The 21591-nt window shown below is 53.4% G+C and overlaps 1 protein-coding gene across 1 annotated transcript in view; it reads left to right on the top strand.

Annotated features, from left to right (window-relative positions):
* STARD10 (StAR related lipid transfer domain containing 10) overlaps nucleotides 1–15806 on the top strand; it is a 52144-nt gene extending 36338 nt beyond the window's left edge. The window contains exons 2-6 of the mRNA XM_050922197.1: nucleotides 9148–9295; nucleotides 10110–10213; nucleotides 11545–11662; nucleotides 12973–13025; nucleotides 14476–15806. Of these exons, the coding sequence (XP_050778154.1) occupies nucleotides 9148–9295; nucleotides 10110–10213; nucleotides 11545–11662; nucleotides 12973–13025; nucleotides 14476–14703 (651 nt within the window). The 3' untranslated portion in view covers nucleotides 14704–15806. The remainder of the gene's footprint in view (nucleotides 1–9147; nucleotides 9296–10109; nucleotides 10214–11544; nucleotides 11663–12972; nucleotides 13026–14475) is intronic.
* Nucleotides 15807–21591: the final 5785 nt, after the last annotated feature.

Below are 21591 nucleotides of genomic sequence, written 5' to 3'. Positions count from 1 at the left end.
GGAAGCTGCAGTGGAGATGGAGACAGCTGACTAGCTCAGATCAAAGCTGGTCGTCTTCAGGAAAGATCAAATAGCGGAATGGAAATCGCTGGAAATGTATTCCAGGGAGCTGGGCTCCTTAATTAGCGGGATCCCGGGAGGAGGACAGCAGGCGCTCACATCAAAGCAGCTCTCCAAAGGAAGGGCCCTGGTTTGGTGCAGCTCTGCAGGACCCCACAGCCTGACTGCTTATGAAATCAGTGTGACTTTCTTTTTCTGAAAGTGCCACCTGACATCAGGAGGTGGGAGGGGGCATGAGCGCTGGGGGCATAGACTAGACCAGCCATGTGCCCCAAAGTGACGCAGGGTGAAGATGGAGTCTGGGGACACAGTGCTGAGCTGGAAGAGGTGGCTACTTTCGAGACAGGACACTCAGGCTAGGGATCCGCAGCCAAAATCGAGGACAATAACAAGCCACTGGGCCACTGTGGACTCCGTAGGATGTGGCATTAACTTCCCCTCTAACCTGCTCTCAAGTCTTTGCTATTATTGGTCTCCCTGGGGACTCAGTGTCCCATTTCCCAGCTGCTCTTATCGTGAAGAACTCTTCTCTGTGCAGGGAGCTGAATCTTTGCCTGCCTTATCTCCAGCTTGTGGCTTCTTAGCTTGCCTGTCTAATATCTTGCTCTGCGGTGGGAAGTAGGACTTGGCACGGCCAGGGCAGTGCCACGCTGCGTGGAATATGGGAGATACTTTATGATATTGTAAAAGTGCACTGAATCTTGCCAGAACTAGTGGGTTAGCAATCAGCGGCGAAGTTATAATTCCTTAACAAGGACCATCTTGTTATGTTTTGTATCACTTTTTTGTATTGTGGGCTATAGATACACAGGGTACAGTATCTCTGTGTTTCTAAATGTGTGCTGTGTTGGGGTGACACCCCATATCGACTGGCGTCAGCGCTGCTTGGTCTGTTCGATGGCCCATCAGCTGTACAATAAACCCAATGAGAGACCAGGGACTGCACCATGAGTCAGCAGGACGTGTAGAGGCCTGGCTGTGGATGGAGCTCTAAGGCTTTTCCGGCACTGCAGGGCTTGTGTTTGGGACACAGGAAGTACCAGCCACATGGCAAAAGGAATATAAAGGGCAGCTGCATCTTCTCCATTTTCTCTTCATTCCCGCTTCTGGTGTGACTTCACTACAGCCGAAGCTCTGAACAAAGGACTGAATGCCCCATCCAAGCTGTGGGTGTGATCCAGAGGGACTTTTAAGCCAGCAAACACACCAATACTGTTAAGAACCTGAGAGAGAGACTCTGAAGTGTAAGTGTGTGTGTGTGTGTGTGTGTGTGTGTGTGTGTGTGTGTGTGTGTGTAGCCCTGCATGGATACACAAAGGCGTATCTGATGAACTGGGACTGTTCTTACTGTGGTCTGTGAATGCTGAGGGAGGACTGGCTGGCTGTAGAGAGGATACCTGAGCATGTAACATGAGAGGCCAGGTGTCACGGAGTCCCTGGGCGATGCTCTGGAACAGCTCCCCACCAAGCCAGTCAGGACTTTGGGGAGCCTCCTCTCCCTTGGAGCAGACTTGTTCAGGGCAAGAAGCTCACACGGCTTCACCTCCTGGGTCTCTCCTTGGAGCATTCAGCATCCTCTGCCCCTCCGTGTGCTTCCCACAGCGAGCCCCCCTCAGTGGGGTCCTGGGGAAGCCACAGGGTCCTGCACCCCCACTTTGCAGTCAGACGTGACTCTCAGCCAGCCAGTAAAACAGAGGTTTATTCGATGACAGGAACAGGGTCTAAAACAGAGCTTGTAGGTACAGAGAACCGGACCCCTAGGCCGGGTCCATCCTGGGGGCAGTGAGCCAGACCCCCCACGTCTGCACTTTGCTCCTCGACCCCAGCCAGCTCCAGACTAACAAACCCCCCCAGCCCCTTTCCCGGGCCAGGAGGTCACCTGATCCCTTTGTCTCCAACACCTTCAGTTGGCACCTTTGCAGAGGAGGGGCCCAGGCCATCAGTTGCTAGGAGACAGAGGGTCAGGCATTTAGATGCACTGGCCCTTTGCTCTGCCAGATACTTAAGAACTGCCATGGGGATACTGAGGCACCAACACAGTATTCAGAGAAAACATTAAGAACCTTCCTAATTCATCACACCAGGTGACACCTCTGCCCGGGAAGCTGGACAAAAGGCTGGAGAGTGAAAAGTTTTTCAGGAGGTGGCTATGGAATGGAGGGAAGGACAGACAGGGCTCTGACCCCCCAAGGGGGCTGTGGTGCTCCCAGGACCCCAAGATGGACCTAACTGGGGAGGATCCTGTTGTCTGTGCCTGTGAGACCTGTCTGGGACTGTTCATGGCGTCTAAATAAACTTTCTGCTTTACTGGCTGGCTGAGAGTCCTGGTGAATGGCAGGAAGCCGGGAGTGCAGGGCCTTGTGTCCCCCCACACTCCGTGACAGTATCCACATCCGATGCGCGGTCCGCAAAAATCATCTACAGATCTCCACATCCATGGATGCAGATCTCCCCAGAGTTGCAGGGCTCTACGCTGGGGGCCTGGCTGAGGTGCGGAGGCATCTTTCCCCGCCAGAGCCTGGTCGAGGAGAGCCACATGAGCAACTGTGGGGAGCCTGCATGAAATCACAGACCTTCCACCTGCCCTCGGGGCCCCACGCTGCGGGTAGATGGCAGGTCCGCCACAGCTCTCTGGCTGGGCTCCATGCTGATCTGGCTGGAGGAGGGGAGGAGACCTGTGGATCTGCTCAGGCCCCCTGCCGAGGGCAGGAGGAGGGTACGCCACAGCTGCCTGCGCAGCTCCCCCCAACAAGGATGGTGGCTCGGAGCTGCAGCCCAGGCACAGTAAGAGCCAGGCGGGCAGCTGTGCGTAGCTGCGGCGGACCTTCCCCAAGCAGCCCCTCACCCAGTGTTCCTGCCCCCCAGCACCACTGCCCAGGGCAGGTGGAGGATCCTCCTGGGAAAATATGGACGTATGGTAGCCCTGTTTGGTACAAAAGATACATACTGTGGCACATCCCTTAAATCAGAACTTTTTATAGGGAACCGGTGGTTAAGATTTTGGCAGCTCGTCACTGGTGAGGGTCCCATGACTTCTGAAGCAAGAGGACCTGACTTCGTTCCCTCTGTGGCTGTGAAGCTCTGAGGGGGGTGCGCAGCATCCTGATGCACGTGCAGTTCTAGCCAACTGCAGATGTGTTCCAGTGCTGTACCTGTGTGAATACCATCAGCTTTTCCATAGCAGCACCACACTGTGAGCTGATATTTTGCCCATCTCCTGTTGCTCCGTCCTAGGTTTTCTTTGCTTTCCAGATACCGACCTGGGGGCAGGTTATGTTGGCTGTTGTCTAGGCAGAGGAAAGACATGGGACTCCTAGTTCTGAATCGCCTCTGTTCACATGCGGCCCTGCTGTTCTAACCCTCTCATGTGAAAGCTTTCGTTCCACATCCCGGCACAAAGCATGTTGGTTTCTCGCTTTCTGCTGGGTTGTAAAATCACCTTGCTCCCGCATTCCTTCGGTGCTCTGCCCCTTCAGTCTGTGTCCTGGAGTCTCTCTTATCCTCTCGAGCATCTCTCGATGGTGGCTATGTTTATTTCTGCTTCGCTGTGCAGTTGTCAGTCCCATGCGGCATGGGATTGTCTCAAGACACCGGCTATTCTTTTGCAGCAATTAAGTCGGGAAAGAACAGGTGTGATAAAAGGGGCGGCTCCATGGGAAGAATGTGTGACTGACTCTCTGTATTGACCCAAGCAAATCCCCATTGCCTTAGCTCACAGATCTCATGAGTTCCATGCCATCTCTCACATGCTGACTGCTGTGCATCAAGTGATGCAGCGCTCCGGTTTCTGCGTCACTGTCGCGCCCCCATTTCAGTGGGTTTCTCCTGATCTGTATGAGTTTTTGAAGCCATCACCTGCGGGGTCAAAGCGAGTGACCACAAAGGATTGCCCCAGGTTTATCAGAGAGTCGAAGCCCGACTGTAAGTCATAGCAGTGGTGGTAATCCTGGGGCAATTTTACAGCTTGCTTCTTCGCCCTCTCCCTGAGCACCAGCAGGGATCCGCTCTTTATAGTGGCTGGGGCTGGAAGGTGAAAGGTTTTGGCGTTCGTTGACTGTGCAAGGAGGGGACACACTTCATTAGGAGCATCCTTTTTATTTCCAGCCGTCTAATCTAATCTGTTACCCTGGCAATGGAGGGCCAGGGAATCTGAGTGACTAGCTCCAGACATAAGCCTGTGTATGGCACAGGACGTCTATCCCGCGGAAGTCCGTCTGTCTGTCCCTCCCTTCATGGTGTGTTCTGGAGAGTTTTGTGAAAACAGTAAACAGGATTAATACAAACAAGAGCAGCACATTGTGATAACCAGACTTCAATCATACCAGGCACCCCAGTTCTCACCTGCGTTTTATTCATAATAATTGTAATATCTGGCTCTTATGTAGAGCTTTTTTTCATCAGCAGACCTCAAAGAGTTTTCCAAAGAAAGTCAGAAAGTCATCCTCCTTTTTTTTACAGATAGGGAACTGAGGCACCGAGGGGCCATCACCTGGTAGGCCATTGCCAGAGCCGTGAATGAACCCAGGTCTCTTGTGTCCCACTCTAGTACTGTAGCCACTAGGCAAGACTTCCTCTTAGTGCTGGTAATTACCCCAGCCCTCCCACGAGGAACCTCTGATGAGGGGTGCCTCCTTTGCAATCATCTGCTGCTCGGGTCCCAAGCTGTGCCTTACCACGGATGTAAAAGTGTTTGTTTAACTACTGACCCTCTCTGCCTCCCCACTCTGCACCATCCTTGGGGGTAAAGCCAGGGCTTGGTTCACCCATTCTCCTTAGTGATGTCCTGGTCCTACACAGGAGCCCATCCGTCTGCTAATGGAGCAGGTGCAGTTGTTGGGTGCTCCTAGTTCAGACCTGCGTGGTTCTCTTCATTCTTAGGAAAGCCTCTCCCCTTGCTGCCTGCAGCTGCTGGGGATCTCGTCAGGCCGGGTGACGCTACAACTTGGCTGTGTCTACACAGGCGTTTTCCTGATCTTCCGCCACTACGGCGTCAATGTTGGGAGTAACCCGCCCCACCCAGTACTGTCTCCCTGTGGTGGTGGCTGGGCCATAGAGCGAGCTACAGCATTAGCTAACCGAGCTCTCTTAGCTTGAGTAGAGCTGCGTGTGCTCAGAACCCGGGGTCACAGGTTTGGTCCCGATTGGCCAGCCAAGGTGCAAGTGTTCCAGCCACCATGCCCTGAGCAGGATTCGGTTGTGGGGTAATGCTGGAGGCTGGGTTAGATGAGGCTGAAGGGTCTCATGGCTGTAAGGGGGAGTGTTGCCTGTGGACATGCCTGGGCAGTTCTGGCAAAGGCAGCCTTGCTGCCCGGCCTCCCTCAGGGACAAGCACAGCGGCAAAGCAATTCCGTGCAGTCGGTGTTCCTGGAGTAGGTGGCTTCGCTCAGCGCAGGCCCCCCAAGGAGCAAAGTCCTCCAGCGCACACTCGCATGCCTGGAGCTCTGCAGCCTGGAAAACGTGCTGCGGAAATGGGCTGATCCTCTGACAGCCTGTTCTCGGGCACCGAGAGAGAGTTTTGCTGCTGCTGTCAATGGCAGTGGGGTCAGGGCGTCTGTGCAAGGGAAGGCTGGGCGCTCTGAGCTGGGAGCGAGTGAGTGGGGGGCTCGGAGGAGGAGGCCTGGCTGGGATTCTGCACTGAGGAATCTGTCGGGGTGTCTGATATTGGACACTGCTAATGCAGTGGGGAGATGAGGGTTTCCTGAGAGCATCCTGTCCACTCTCCCCAGCTGCTTGAGTGAGAGTCACTGAAACAGACCCTATAATTAAAGCACCCTGCCTGTCCCTGTGACATCCTGTGTGACGTGAACTAACCCATGTCCCGTGGTGTGAGGAGCTGGAAGGAGGGCAGGGCATTTCTGGATGCCAGTTGAAGGAGAGCGGCTTGGAGGTCGGTCGAGCGGTCAGAACATAGGCCTGGGGCCAGGGATTCCCGAGCTGATATATTTATTTATTTTTGAAGGCTAGAAGATACCATTACGGTCATCTAGTCTGACCTCCTGCATAGCACAGGCCAGAGAACTTTGCCACCATAATTCCTACATCAAGCCCATGGCTTCTGGTGGAGCTAGAGCAGAGCTCTTAGACCACCTGTCTTGATGTAAAGACACCAGGTGATGGAGGATCCACCCTGTCCCTTCCTAAGTTGTTCCAATTGTTAATTCCCCTCTCTGTTAAATTCAGATGAGAAATAAGGCACAACTTTTACTTAGCTTCAGCTCCTAGCCATTGGCTCTCACTGGCTCTTTCTGCTAGATCAAAGAGCCCACTTCTATCAAATCTCCTCCCCTAGTAGGCCCGTAGACTCTGTGATCACGACCTCTGATCCTTCTGTTGAATGATTAATTCGAGCTGCTTGACTCTCTCAATACCAGGCAGATGGATTTTCCTGACCTCAAACCATTCTCGTAGCTCTTCTCTGAAGCCTTTCTGATTTTTCCACCTCCTTTTTGAAATGCAGACCCCAGAACCATACCCAGCACTCCAAGAATGCTAATGCCGTATGCAGAGGTGACACCCTCGCCGTGCTCCGGCTTGCTGTTCCTCTGATTATATGCCCTAGGGCCATGTTCACCCTCTTACGGCATGGCTGCGCCGGAGCTGGGCCTGAGCCTCTCAGCCCGGGCCAGCAGACTTGAGCTAGCAGGGCTCGTGCTAGTGCACTGAAAATAATGGTGGGGCTGTGGCCAAAGGGTTGGACCCACTCTGCTCACCAGGTCCAAGGTGAGGTGGCCAGCCCGGGCCTCTGCCGGTATGGGAACGTCACAGCTATTCTTAGCACCCTAGCACAAGTCTGTCAAGCTGAGCTGGACTGCTCACTCCAGCTGCAGCGTAGACATTCCCATAATCGTGCCGGGAGGTCACGTCCTGATCCCTGTCCCTTGCCCTTTGGTCCACGATGTTACTGAACCTCCCAGGGTCTCCGCTTCTCTGCCCGTGAAATGGGAATAATTAGATCTGCCTGTTCCAAGGATCTGCTGGCAACTGTTTGTATGATTGTTACTGCAGACAGCGAAGGGGAGGCGGAGAGGAGCTGACGCTTTTGTATTTTGATCAATTAAACCTGCCTCTGATCCCATTGTGCCCCCTCTGGGTCTGGATCACATCCCAGCTTTGATCATCCAGCTCAGAGGCTGCTGACTTCGGGCAATTGAGCCTTGCAGTTCTGTGGGAGAGGATTTAGAAGGCATTTTTTGCCTCCCTCCGTCCCTGAGGGGATGGACAGAGAGAAGGTGAAGGAAATTGAACTCCAGGCACCCTATGGTAAGGATGTTTTTATTGCTCTGAGCCGAAGAGCCATTGACGGACCATGTGACTTGTCCGGGGATCTTGGCTTCTAAGATGCTGCTGCCATAGGCTGGGTTTTCATCAGATCTCACGCACTAAGTAGTCAGGCAGGATCAACAGATGGGCAGGAAAATCCAGGTGCTGCAGGGTGCAGTGTTGGGGATTCAGTAGGTGGCGCTCTTCACTCTCACTAGAATCTGTACAAAATAGTGGCCCAGCATTGTTGCAGGGGGTGCTGAGCTGCTGACCTTCTGAAGGACTCAAATATCCCACTTCATGTTGTTTTTCCAAGAGTAGAGATGTTGGCTCCAGTGTCCTGGCGAATATCATATCTAGTGATATGGGACTGCATCCCACCTCGCTATAACTACCCCTTGCCCCACCTTCAGTGCGGTACAGCATTCTTCACTTCCTGTCCTAAACGGCTCCATAGCTTCTGTGCTGTGTTGCTAAACAGCTGCCACCTTCCTCCCCAGAGCTGGCTGCATTTCAGTGGTGAAGGAGGAGATCTCTGCCTGTGCACAGCCTATGAAGTGCTGTGAGGCACAGGCGTTCTATATCCGTCAGTTAATATGCTGAGAAATGGCGCTCTCTGTCAGCTCTTAAATCAAAGACTCCAGCTATATGTTATCGTGTGGCATTGGTTTACACGTTGAAGCCCATTTTAATATCCTCTGATCACAGCTGCTACATCACTGATCTGTGGGGATTGGGGGAGGGCATCCTTTGGGAGGTAGTGCTGCTCCGTAGCCAGCTGTCCATCTTCAAACCTCTTTAATCTAATCTCATCCTGTCAGACCCTGTTGATGTTTCTCATTTATGGTGAGACTCGGGACGAAACAGCTCCCGGTTCCTTTGCCAGAGACTTTGCTGCATCTGACGGCAGTTGAATAGGGCCTGAGGGAGGCAGTGCAATACAGACTTCATGACACAGAGGGAGCTACAGGCAGCGAGAGAGATGCACAGTTGCCTTGAACCCAGTTATTCGTTTGTGCAGTGCCTGAAACCAGGAGGCCCTGGTCAGTGCCTGCAAGAGACGTAATGGTTCTGCTGCTGGCTTGATTGACTGACTGAATCTTGCGGTGTTGTAAGGGGGGGCGGGATTTAAATTGGTAAAACCCCTGGAAAGGGAGGCTGGGCTTCAAGGGGGCTAATCGACACAGGACATCTGTGGGGGAGACTGGTCTAAATAACCACTTACCTTGAGGTAGCCCGCTTGGCGGTGCAGTGTGTTCTCGATTCAAAACGTTGATTAAGCCAGTGACCTACCTTAACAACAGTTGTACTCTGCAAGCAGGTGCTATGCCTGGAGGTGCCTCCCAGCCCCCGTCCCATGAGATGGCTCACCCCTGTGTAGCACCCATTGGGTGAGATGTATGTGCCTCTCCGAAAGCTTCTGGAAGGAGTAACGGGGATTAAATCAGCTCTCCTCGTGCGGTTTATCTGCTGTGCGTATATGACACCAATTGCTACTGTACTGGAGCACTTCACAATCTTCAGTGCATGGGGCAGAGCACTGTACAGATGGGGAAACTGAGGCACGCAGCGTCTAAGTGACTTGCCCCTGTCACAGAGGCACAGCAAGGCGGGGACATAGGAGACCTGGGTTCGAGTCCTCATTTAGTGCCTAACCCCTGGGTCGTCCTTCCTCTCTGATCTGCAAATATTTCCCTGCCTTCACAGGTCTGTGCCCCGAACAGCTTGTGGTCTATGGGCCAGGCCAAGCTGATCCTGTAGGATTCCAGACGCCAACCAGCGGCCCTTCTTGCATGTGTCAGGTTCTCACTTAGTCTGTCTCTGCAGTGCAGGATGGAGTGCAAGGACATCGCCGCAGAGACGCTCTATGATGTGCTGCACGACATCGAGTACCGGAAAAAGTGGGACACGAACGTCATCGAGACCTTCGACATTGGGAAGCTGACAGTCAACTCGGACGTGGGCTACTACGCCTGTGAGGAGCTGGGGGGAGCAGGGCTGAGTCCCAGGGGAATAGAGCCCCCCCACCCCCTCCAATCAGTGCAGCAGTTGTACTCAGCGGCTGCTGTAGAGGATGGGGCTGGTTAGCGGGGTGCTCTGGAGGGGCTTGAAGTGGGCGCTAGCACTGGAGCACCAGGCTGGGCACAGGGTTCGGACAGCATCGGGTCAGTCGTCTCTCTAGTGGGCCTGATCCGCTGCATTTAGTGTGAACAGAGCCCACAGCAAGGAGGGAGCGGGGCCAGGGACACTGAAGGGGCAGCATTGTCCTCTGTTGAAAGGCTGGAGGTGGGGGCAAGGGATCTCAGACGATGTGGGGGGGTTAGTGGTGTGGGGATGTGGGACCCGAGCATCCTGAGGAGAAGCCCAGCATAAATGCTTAGATAAAGAGAAGGTCTGGGGAATGTATTAGGGTGGGGGCGATGGGAGGGGGGCAGGGAATGGATACTAGCGTGGGGCTGACGGGGCAGGGGGTGGGGAATGGATACTGGGGAGGCTGATGGGAGGGGTTTTGGGAATGGATACTAGCATGGGGGTGACGGGGCGGGGGGTGGGGAATGGATACTGTGGGGGCTGATGGGGCGGGGGGCTGGGTCCTGGGAATGGATACTAGTATGGGGCTGATGGGGAGGGGGCTCTGGGACTGTTTACTGATACAGAGGACTCCCTGCTCTCTCCCCTCACTCCTGGGGAGTTGGGAGGGTGTCTTTTTTTTTTTTTTTTTTTTTTTTTTTTTAATATTCCGACTCAAGAGCTATATCCCCTTTCTTCTTCCCCATCTCCCTTCCCAGGGAAGTGCCCCAAGCCCCTGAAGAACAGAGATGTCATCACCCTGCGCTCCTGGCTGCCCATGGGGGCCGATTACATCATCATGAACTACTCGGTCAAACACCCCGTGAGTGTCCTGCCCGCCAGGGGGCGGGGTAGACTGAGCTGTGGGATCGGAAGGGATCCGCTCTGAGCTCTGACCGTAACTTACCTGCAGCACTGGCTCAGTAGGACACAGGAGGCCACAACTCCACATGTGCCCCAGAACCACAGGCTGAAACCCTGGCAGGGCGACTCTGCACAGACATTAAAGATCCCATAAGACCAGGGGGTTGCCCCACAGTGCCCTGTCCCCTCCTTGCTGTTGTGCAGCAGGCCAAGCGCTGCCGGGGCCTTAGCACACTAGAGATGGCTGCATATGGGGCTGAAAGGAATTCCAGGAACATCAGCTGTCCTAGCAACACTGTGGTCACCCAGGACTCTCATAGCCAAGAAGTCTTACTCACTAGGGTCATGTGGAACCTCACAACAGAGCTAGAGCTCGGGTCCTCCTGCACGAAAGGATGGCTTAAGTGACTGGCCTAAGGGAGAATCTCCGTTAGCTCCTTTATATATGGCCCCTGACACACAACTGGGCGCTCTTACCCTGTCCAGTAGAGGGCAGTATTGCACAGGCATGCACACACCGCATCAGTTCACCTCACTATTAGCATAACAATGCAGGTGTAAGCAGTGGTGCTGGCACTACCCACAGTGCCTTGCGGTGCACCGTTGTTCCATAGGGAAAGGCTCTATGGTGGGGCACGGGATTAAGTCGTGCAATAGGTTTTGATCTCTGCGTGTCTGGATTTAATGGTCTGCTCTTGGCTTACTGCCCTTTATGATCTTACTGTAGATCATAAAGCCAGCATGAAATCTGCCCCCCTTGATCCTAGCTGCTTCGGAGAGGCCAGGCCGGTGCAGCTGTGGGTCAAAACGGAGGCCCCGTGGCTCAGCTGCCCAGCAGCGCTACCTCTTCCTTGCTAGCCAACGCTTTGAGTTCTACATGGAGTCAAGCCACAAAACTGGAATTTGTCTCTGGGGTACCCCAAAGTTGGGAGTTCTGGGCTTTTGCTCCAGCCCATGCTATAAAGACACAGGATCTAATCCTGCACCCCCTGATTTCAGTGGCAGAGCTCCCGTCCTCTTCCACTACACCCAGGACCACCTGCTAGGCCTGGAGTGTTTGGGTTCTGGTTGAGCTAAGGCCCCTCAGAGTATGGGCAACACGTGGTGAATGAACACCCCTGTCTTGAGTTGACCCCACTGGGAGGCAGCTCCCCCTATCTCTGGGGGTGGGGGGGCTAGGCGTGGGCTGCTGACCAATGGACCCTCTGGCTAACCAGCTGAGGGTGTGTTATCCAGTCCCTTCCTTGTCACAAACAGCCTGTTTCTGTTCCCCTTCCCCACTCTCTGCAGAAATACCCTCCAAGGAAAGACCTGGTGAGAGCAGTGTCCATCCAGACGGGCTACTTGATCCAGGGGAGAGGAGTCAAGAGCTGCTCCATCACCTACCTGGCCCAGGTTGACCCCAAAGGTAATCGCGCGGCCTGGGGCCTTCCAGGCTCCGAGGGGCTGCAAGGCTGTTTCTCTAGGGACACTATCAGAGCCCTTTCCCCATCGCTTTCCATTGCTCGTGGGTCCAAGAGCTGTAACCACATCACCTCGTCCCATGAGCTCCCCATTCATTTCAGGATCTCCATCTGTCACTAACACCCCCCCACACACCTTGCCAGCGTGTGTGGGGGAGTCGTGCCGTCTCTGATGCAGCTCCCGCCCTCTGCAGAAGTCTCCCTGTATCTCTAATCAATTCTCCCTCTTGTTGGAAAATCTTCCCTGGTCTCTTAAGATTACTTCCCTCCAACCCTTTCAGGGGTGTCGTGCGGCCGAGAGATGCTCTGCAGAATATACACTTCTATTGCACTCAGCCTGATAACCCTAAAGCCTTGCAAGGCCTAGGGGACGTGTGCAGGGAAGCTGAGAGCAGAACCCTGCCGGGTCGCAGATCTCAGACAGAAATCTCAGCTGTACGGAGAATTGCCGCTAGCCGAGAAGACTCTGCTCCCTCCTTAGCAGTCTCGCCTCTTTGAGAGGAGAGGCCTTTGTCCGTGGGAAGCTGCAGAATAAACTGCATCGCTGAGGCCCTGCTGTAGCACCCTCCAGTGGATCACTTGCGCGGTGCCATCTTTTCAAGGAAAAAATGGATTTTGAGCAGCGTCAAGGAAATGCCGTGGGTGGGAGATCCCAGGGCCCTGCCAGGTGCAGACTGTGGTTCTGTTTAGAGCGAGGGGCTCCCTTTACAGCAGTGCTCAGGGAGATCTGCAGACCCCAGCCCCCTGCCCCTCTCCTGCATGCTCTGGAATGCTCACTCCGTCTCGGACTTACTCTGCCATCTATGACCTCTTCGTCTCCTGACCTCGTCCACCTCCCCACATGCTTCCTCCACTGCTGCTTGCTCTCAAGGTGGTCTTGACCTGTGCCATCCCTCAAGCAGACTTTCCTATGAATGACTTCTCCCAGAATGGCTTTCTTCAGACTCCAGTAGCATTAAGGGCTGGAAGCAGCTCACTGCCACTACCTTGAAGGTCTAACCCACTGGTGAGCATGTTACAGGTCCCCCTTGGTGCTGATCCACAGAGGAAATGGGTCTTCTACAGCCCCAGCTACAGAGCTTCAGTTCCTTAGCTCAAGCGGTAGCAGCTTATGCTTCTAGCTTTGGAGGTTCGTGGTTCGATCCCCGGTGTGTTGGCCAAACTGGCGGTCTCCTCCAAGGCATTTGGGGATGTGCTGTGAGGACTAGCTGCGGTATCAGGTCTCTGCCTCATTCTTCTTGTCTCTGTTTTGTAGGTTCTTTGCCCAAGTGGGTGGTGAACAAATCATCTCAGTTTCTAGCTCCAAAGGTAAGCGTCCCACTCTGGCCTGGCTATCGATTCTAGCCCATGTTCACGTCTCTCGCTGTAGGCAGCGGGCACTTTCCTGGGATAATCTGAGTTTCTGGCTCTGGATTGTAGTTGTCACATCCACAGACCTAGCAAATGTGGCCAGCTGTAAGACGCTCTCAGGTTTTCGCTATCACATGGTTGCTTTGGTTTGCCATCAGCCCAGCACTTAATGCATTAGCTCAGGTGGTGCGGCTGTTCGGGAATCTGTCACCTCCAGCCTCTGCCTGGAACGTTGTCAGAGAGTGATGGATGGTGGCAAATGGAGATACCTGCTACTGACGCACAGTTTCATTAGAGCCCCAGTGATTTCTGCCTCTTGGCTCACTGACTTTGCTACCTTTTGCGGTAGCCACCATCCATCATTTCTCCGAAGAGCAGATGAAGAGGCGATTCCATCATAGTCTATAAGTAGCAGCCCAAGGAGAAGATGCCAGGTGTCAGGGTGTCTTTATCCCAGCAGACCAAGGCACAATGAGATCTAGAGGCTGGCAGTTGAGATTAGAAAAAATCCCAGATGGAAATTGGAGATCTCTAAGAGTGAGGGTCACGGACCACTGGAAGTGCTGCTCTGGGACAGTGGTGAAGTCATTGTGTGGTGATGGGGTGCGGTGACTTTCTAAAAGAGGGTCTAGTTCAACCACAGGTTCTTGGTAAGGGCAGTTCTGGTGACATGGGTGGGGTAGAAGGCAGATTGCAGGGGGTTAAGGGAACTTGATCAGACTTCCAGCCAGAGAGACCCATGGACAGGGCTGCCTTCAGAGTCCAGTTATGTTTCTCCCTGGACTAGGATGAGACGCCACTGCCCAGTTCACATAGGTCACCCGATGGACTTCAATCCCCGCCCACTTGGGCTGGGGAGGAGTCGCTGACATGCCAGCGACAGACTGCAAATCCCTTGAGTTGTACTGGTGCATTTGGTGTTGCCCACGGGCCTCCGGAGGCAGGCGTGGGCCTCCTGCGGTCTGTCGTGGACTGCATCGGGCTCGCTGGTCAGAGCGGTGCCTCGCGGATGGGCTCGAGGCGACAGGGTCGATTTTAGTCAGCCACGCTGCTTCTCCTAAGTCAGGGTTGAGGCCCACGCTGGCTGCAGAAAGCATCCAGGTGGGAAGATGCAGCTGTGATGTAGCCTTCTTGACCCTGTGCTGGTCCCTAGTTGTTTCTTAGCCTTGGCTCTGACCAGAGGCCACTCTAGACAATCCGCAGCCCTCGGCAAAGCTTGAGTGCACTCCCCATAGGCCTAGGCTGGCTGATTGGACCCGGAAGACCCTCCATCACAGTGGAGGGGCAGCCACCCCACACTTGAGTAGCATCCAGTGGCCCAGTCTGCCACCCTAGGTGCAGATGTCTCATTCTGTGATGGCTCAAGGATCTCTGACCTGTCTCCCGCCTTCTCTGCCCGCTCCCCCAGGCCATGAAGAAGATGTACAAAGCCTGCCTGAAGTACCCTGACTGGAAGCAGAAGCACAACCCTCACTTCAAGCCCTGGCTGTTCCCCGAGCAGAGCGCCCTCCCCACCGTGGCGCTCTCGGAGCTCTCCATCCAGCACGCCGACTCGCTGGAGAACATTGACGAGAGCAGCCTGTCCGAGACCAAAGACGACAGGGGCGAGGGCAGCGACGAGGACAGCGTCAACTGAACCGCCCTCGCTTCCTTCACCCCAGCCCCTCACCCCTCCGCACCCGCCCAACAGGGTTTATTTTGTCTGTGTATCCAGTGCAGGTCGTGTAACACGCTCCCCCACCCCATTGCTCCCCACAGTGGCTAACGGCTGCTGTTAGGACATTTCTCAAGCAGGCCAGGGATTGGAGAGGGACTGTCCCACCTTGGATGCCAGAAATCTGGATTTCCCCAAGGCCGAGCCCTGCTAGTACCTTAGGCCTGGACTCTGAAAGGTATAACTCCCACTGGGACTTAGGTGTCGAATACCTTTCAGGGTCAGGGTTCAGTGGGAACACCAGCGCTCTAGCACCGAGCAGGATGGATGCTCCATAGCTTGAGGGGAAGCTTGTCTCTCTCTCCTGGCTGAGGAGAGCAGGGTGTGGGGGGAATCTGCGGCACTGCAGAAGTTCCCATGGGCCGAGCGATGTTCAAAATCAACCTCGTGGGGCCTTCTGGGAGCATGAGCCACCTTCCCTGGTCTGCCTGGCGCTGTAGGCTGGGCGCTGCCTTCTCAGAGGGCAGGGGACTTTCAACGGGTGCCAACGCCGTCAGCGTTCAGGGAGAGTCATTCCCTGCAGGGAGCGGGGAATGGAGCCTGTGGCAGGGGAGGCTGTCAGGCATAGTTCCCCCAAGGGAGGAGGGCTTGGGGAAACATCTTTTGGTGAAAAAGATGTCTGAAGCGGGACTGGCTCTCCCGGAAAGTCGCATGCTCCCCATGTCGTTAAATGGCTGTCGTCTCTGTTTTCTTTGTTCTCCTGTAACGGTTAGAACTGCCTTTTTCTGATTGGGACCAGTTTACGGACCCATCTCCCTAGGGGTGTCCCCTGCTGCTTTGGGACTCTCCAGAGAGGGTGGGACCCCTAGGGGCCCCTGGGCTCTCCTGTGAGAGGGGACCCAGAGGTCTTGACATCTGAATATTTTCTCTGCGCTAGAATTAGAGGCCTTGGATCTGGATTTTGAAGCCAGTTTCTTGAAAGAACTCCTTGAAAACCCCATGTTCTGTTTCATGGGGGAGAAAAGGAGATTTTGTACCTTGTACTGGAGCAGTTTATTTAGGAATAAAATGAATAAATCAGGCAAGCAGGCTGGCTCGGCGTTTTCCTTACGGCTTGGTCGCCACCCGTCGGGCCCCTTGCATCATCGGGCCCGCTGCCTTCTCCAGCCGACCTGGCAACTAGCCCCAGGTAGAGGTGACGGTGGATGGCGATGTGCTCAGATTATTGTCCAGCTGGGTCAAGAAGCTCATGGAAGGGGAGTCTCTAGCTGCCTGCCACTGCTTGACTTCGCTCTGCTCTCCAATGAGTTCTCAGGCAGGGCCGGTGCTTCCATTTAGGCGACCTAGGCGGTTACCTAGGGCACTAGGATTTGGGGGGGGGGGCATTTTGCCACCCTCGGCGGCAATTCTGCGGCAGGGGGTCCTTCCGCGCTCTGGGTCTTCGGCGGCAATTCTGTGGCGGTCCTTCACTCGCTCCGGGACCCGCTGCCAAAGTGACCCAAAGACCGGGAGCACGGAAGGACCCCCTGCCGCAGAATTGCCGCCCACCGGGAGCGCGGGAAGGACCCCTGCCTAGGTAGGGCCGGCTCCGACCAGGAGGGTGGTAGGCAGCTTCGGTGGACCTCCCGCAGGCGTGCCTGTGGAGGGTCCGCTGGTCCCGCGGCTCCGGTGGAGCATCCGCAGGCACGCCTGCAGCAAGTCTACCGGAGCTGCGGGACCGGCGAGCGGCAGAGCGCCCCCCGCCGTGCTTGGGGTGGCAAAATGGCTAGAGCCGGCCCTGCGCCTAGGGCGCCAAAAACCCTGGCACTGCTCCTGGTCTCAGGCTGGATTGTGCCACCCTTGGCTGTGGATTTTATTAGCTATGACTCACCTGCAGGCTTTCCCTGCCCTTGGTTGCACGTTCCCTACAGGTGCCAGGTTCCCATCCACTTGCCTCTGGCCCAGAGTTCTGGCTTTGGAAATGGGGATGCTAAGATCACCCGCCCTGCTGGGTTTCATTGGGATTCAAACCTTCCCCTGCTGTGGTTACAACCTGAGTCACACGGCGCGGAGCTAATCCAGACTGAGGTCTGCTGGGCCCCCCGTTCCCTGCCTCCTCTTCCACTGCAAACACCTTCACCTGCACCGGCGCTTTGGCTGTTCCCGATCTCAGCTTTGTAGTCACAGCTGACGCCCCAGCTGTGCATCAGACCAAGCATAAATGAACAGGAGGCAGCAGGCACTGGCTGGTAAACATCGGTGAGTAATTAGACACATGGGGGGATGGCATTATTCTTTGGGAGACAGGAGTAGGGAGCTATAGCCAAGTCTCTGGTCAACTGGGACAGATGCCCAGGAAGGGGGGAAGCTGTGATCTAATCTAGCCAGTCCTAGAGTGCAGCTAACTCTGCTATGTTGTTTGAGGCAAAGATTTTTTTTTTTCAGTGCACTGAAGTATTCCTGTGATCAGCCGCTGTACCTGTCCAGCTCTGAAAGCACAGGTCCCTAGCAGCGGGAGGCAAAGGGAGAGGAGGAGTAAGGCGTAAAGTAAGCTGTCACGGGATAAGAGAGAAGGTCCTCTCGTGGATCAGTAACTGGTTAAAAGGCGGGAAACAAAGGGTAGGAATAAATGGTCAGTTTTCAGACTCAGAGAGGTAAATAGCAGTGTCCCCCAGGGGTCTGTTCTGGGTGCTGTTCAACATAGTCATAAATGATCTGGAAAAAGGGGTAAACAGCGAGGTGGTAAAATTTGAAGATGATACACAATTGCTCAGGATAGTTAAGTCCCAGGCAGACTGCGAGGAGCTAGAAAGGATCTCTAAAAACTGGGTGACTGGGCAACAAAATGGCAGATGAAATTGAATGTTGATAAATGCAAAGTAATGCACATTGGAAAACATAATTCCAACTATACATACAAAATGATGGGGTCTAAATTAGCTGTTACCACTCAAGAAAGATCTTGGAGTCATTGTGAATAACTATCTGAAAATATCCACTCAACGTGCAGTGACAGTCAAAAAAGCAAACAGAATGTTGGAATCATTAGGAAAGGGATAGATAATAAGACAGAAAATATCATATTGCCTCTATATAAATCCATGATACGCCCACATCTTGAATACTGCGTGCAGATGTGGTCACCCCATCTCAAAAAAGATCTATTGGAATTGGAAAAGGTTCAGAAAAGGGCAACAAAAATGATGAGGGGTCTGAAACAGCTGCTGTATGAAGACAGGTTAATAAGACTGGGACTTTCCAGCTTGGAAAGGAGATAACTAAGGGGTAATATGATTTGAGGTTGTCATAAACAGATAGTTAAGGGTTAATGCCTCTTTTACCTGTGAAGGGTTAAGAAGTTCACCTAGCCTAGCTGACACCTGCCCAGAGGAACCAATGGGGGAACAAGATGCTTCAAAAGGAAGGAGGGAAGTTTTCTTTGTTTAGTCTGTTTTTCAGTTTCAGCCGGAGTGAAAAAGATCAAGGAACCAGCCTCTTATCAGAGTAGCGAGTTTTAGAAAAGAATAAATAGGTTTATGTTTATTTTCCTTTGTGACTTTGTCTTTGTGCAATTAGAGGAATAATCAAATTGGAAATTCTTTTGTGTACTAAGTTTTTGCCCAGGGGAACATCCTCTGTGTTTTGAATCTGTTGTCTGTGAGAGTAGCTGGTATGCTAATCTCTCCCAGAGGGTTTTTTTTCTTTTACCTTTCTTTTCTTTTAATAAAAAGTCTTAATTTTTTTCCTTGTGTTAGAATCTAAGGGGATTGGATCTGGACTCACCAGGAACTGGTGGGGGAAAGGAGGGCGGATGGTGAAATTCTCCTTGTGTTAAGATCCAAGGAGTTGGATCGGTGTTCACCAGGAAATTGGTGGAAAAAGTCCCTCAAGACTACCCAGGGAAGGGAGTTAGAACTTGGGAGTGGTGGCAGCAAAACCAGATCTTAGCTGGTAATTCAGTTTAGGGGTTCACATGCAGGTCCTCTTATCTGTACTCTAAAGTCCAGAGTGGGGGTGAAACCTATGGCAAAGGTCTATAAAATCATGACTGGTGCAGAGAAAGTGAATAAGGAAGTGTTATTAACTCCTCAGAACACAAGAACTAGGGGTCACCAAATGAAATTAATCGGCAGCAGCTTTAAAACAAATATTCTTTTTATTTCTTCACATAACGCTGAGTTAACCTGTGAAACTCGTTGCCAGAGGAGGTTGTGATGGCCAAGACTATAACGGTGTTCAAAAAACAACTTGATAAGTTCATGGAGGATAGGTCTATCAATGGCTATTGGCCAGGATGGACAGGGATCGTGTCCCTACCCTTTGTTTGTTTGCCAGAAGCTGGGAATGGGTGACAGGGGATGGATCACTTGATGATTCCCTGTTCTGTTCATTCCCTCTGGGGCACCTGGCATTGGACACTGTCGGCGGACAGGATGCTGGGCTGGATGGACCTTTGGTCTGACCCAGTCTGGGTGTTATGCTCATAGGAGAGGCCCTCTGACTCACAACTGAGCACTCGTGGTTACGGATTGCTACTTCTAGAGCATTCAGTGGCAAGCGCTGGAACTCCTCCGTCTCCGCTGTTGTAAAGCCATCACATCTGTTCACTTGAGCACACAGGAAACTTGCAAGTCAGAAGAGCCTGTTTTGTCTCTTTAGAAGGCTCTCCCTAAAGGCTGGAAGCAGCTCGGTTGGCTCTCACCTCTCCAGGCTGCTCGCTGGTTCCCAGTCGATGCTAGGAGGAAATGGGAGAAGGGAGACTTGCTGCTCCTATCTATGGGCTGGCGCTTGGGGGGGTGTGATGTCTGCTGTTTCAGGCTGGCGTCGGCATGCTGATACTGCTGGGTGGCGGGGGCTAAGAACCCGTCTTTCCTCAGCCTGGCCAGCATTGCTGCCCTGGGTGAGCTCCAGGACACAGCTGGTGAGCTCCAGTTACCAGATAAACCTCCTTTCTCTCTCTGTGGGGCAGGAAAGAGCAGTCCTACGAGCCAGCGGGGTGCACTGCATAAGAGCCGAGAGAGGCTGAAGTTCAACAGGCCTCATGTCCATTAGAACAGAAGCTGGACAGGGAAGCAAAGGAGGTGCAGGAAAACTGGGAGCTTACCAAACCAGCTGGGAATGATCTGAAAGCCCATCACTGGCACCCGCGTGCCCAAATGAGGTTCCCAGCGTGCACCAGGCTCCTCTTAGTGGGATGATTGAAGGGATTTCAGGCCCGTCACAAGGCTGCTGGCCAAGCCTCACCCAGGATAGAGTTCAGTTCTGGGCACCGGGTTCAAGGGAGAGGAATTCAAAGTGGAACGGGGGCAGAGAAGAGTCATGAGGATAATCATGGGCATGCAGGCCTGCCTTGGGAGAGGAGACTGGCTGAGCCTGGCCCTACAAAGGCTGAGAGGGGATTTAATGGCTCCACCCAGGAGGGAAAACGGTTGAAGCCAAAGGACAGTGCTGGCACAAGAATAACCGGGAATGAACAGGGCATTAGGGAATGGAGGTTGGAAGGCAGGAGGAGGTTTGGGACCAGCCGCCCAACAGAAGCAGGGTGTGTGTTGGGGAGGGGATGATAGGACAGAGGCACCTGTGAGAGTAGGGCCTGGACTCTGAGCCAGCAGATCCCTTCCAGTCCTGCCATCTTGTGATGAGAGTTTAGTCTATAAGCCTTAGCCCTGTTGGGGGCTGAATTCACAGCACAATTCACGTGTGAACTGGGTTTTAGCCTTCCCCTGCCATGCACATGTGTGCATCTCTGAGCTGGGCGTGGAGGTGTGTGAAGCCCTGACCCAAGTGGGAGTGGGAATTCTGGACGCTGCTTTCACTCAGGCTGGAACTTGCCTGCTTTGCAGGAAGGACGTGGGCAAAATCATTTCGGTGCCAACAGTCCTCCGATGCCGCCCCACAATTCCCTCCCCAAGGAGAGACCAGTTCGACACCAGCCTGGGAAAGAATCTCAGCGCCATGGGCCATGTAGTAAAGACAGTCAGGTGGGTGGCAGGGTTTTGCGAGGGGGATGCTCGCACCTGGGTTAGGCTATGCTGAGAACTTAGCCCAAGGGGGTGTCTCCTGCCCATAGGTCAGAGTTCCCTGGCCCAACATAAGGGGGGGAGAGAGAGAGAGAGAGACACTCTCTCTCTCTCTCCAGCATTTTGGAATGGGGCAGCCCTTTCCCAGAATCCCTTAATGCTCTAGTGCAGACCCTACTTCTCACCACCGACCCGAACAGCTGCAAGTCTGGTCACCCACCCTGGAACAACACCCCACCAGCTGTGGACGTGCGTATGTGCATGAGGTATAGGCGTGAATATGGACTTCCCTGATGACTCTTAACTACTGAATCTCTTCATTTTACTAGGGGATTGTTTTCCCTCTGTCCCAGAAGAATTGCTTCCCTAGGTACCAGAGTAGCAGCCGTGTTAGTCTGTGTCCGCAAAAAGAACAGGCGCACTTGTGGCACCTTAGAGACTAACAAATGTATTTCAGCATAAGCTTTCGTGGGCTACAGCCCACTTCACTGGATGCATAGAATGGAACACACAGACAGGAGATATTTATACATACAGAGAACATGAAAAGGTGGAAGTAGCCATGCCAACTGTAAGAGGCCAATCAATTGAGATGAGCTATCGTCAGCAGGAGGAAAAAAAAACTTTTGAAGTGATTAATCGAGATGACCCATAGAAGGTGTGAGGAGAACTTAACATGGGGAAATAGATTCAATTAGTGTAATGGCCCAACCATTCCCAGTCTCTTCTCAAACCTAAGTTAATTGTATCTAATTTGCAGATTCAAGGTCAGCAGTCTCTCTTTGAAGCCTGTTTTTGAAGGTTTTTTTGGTTGTAAAATTGCCACCTTCAAGTCTGTCACTGAGTGGTTAGAGAGGTTGAAGTGTTCACC

Source organism: Gopherus flavomarginatus, chromosome 1 (genome assembly GCF_025201925.1).
Source record: "Gopherus flavomarginatus isolate rGopFla2 chromosome 1, rGopFla2.mat.asm, whole genome shotgun sequence".
Classification (NCBI taxonomy): domain Eukaryota; kingdom Metazoa; phylum Chordata; order Testudines; family Testudinidae; genus Gopherus; species Gopherus flavomarginatus.
Note: the sequence above shows the minus strand (reverse complement) of the source record. Positions and strands in the feature narration are given on the sequence as shown.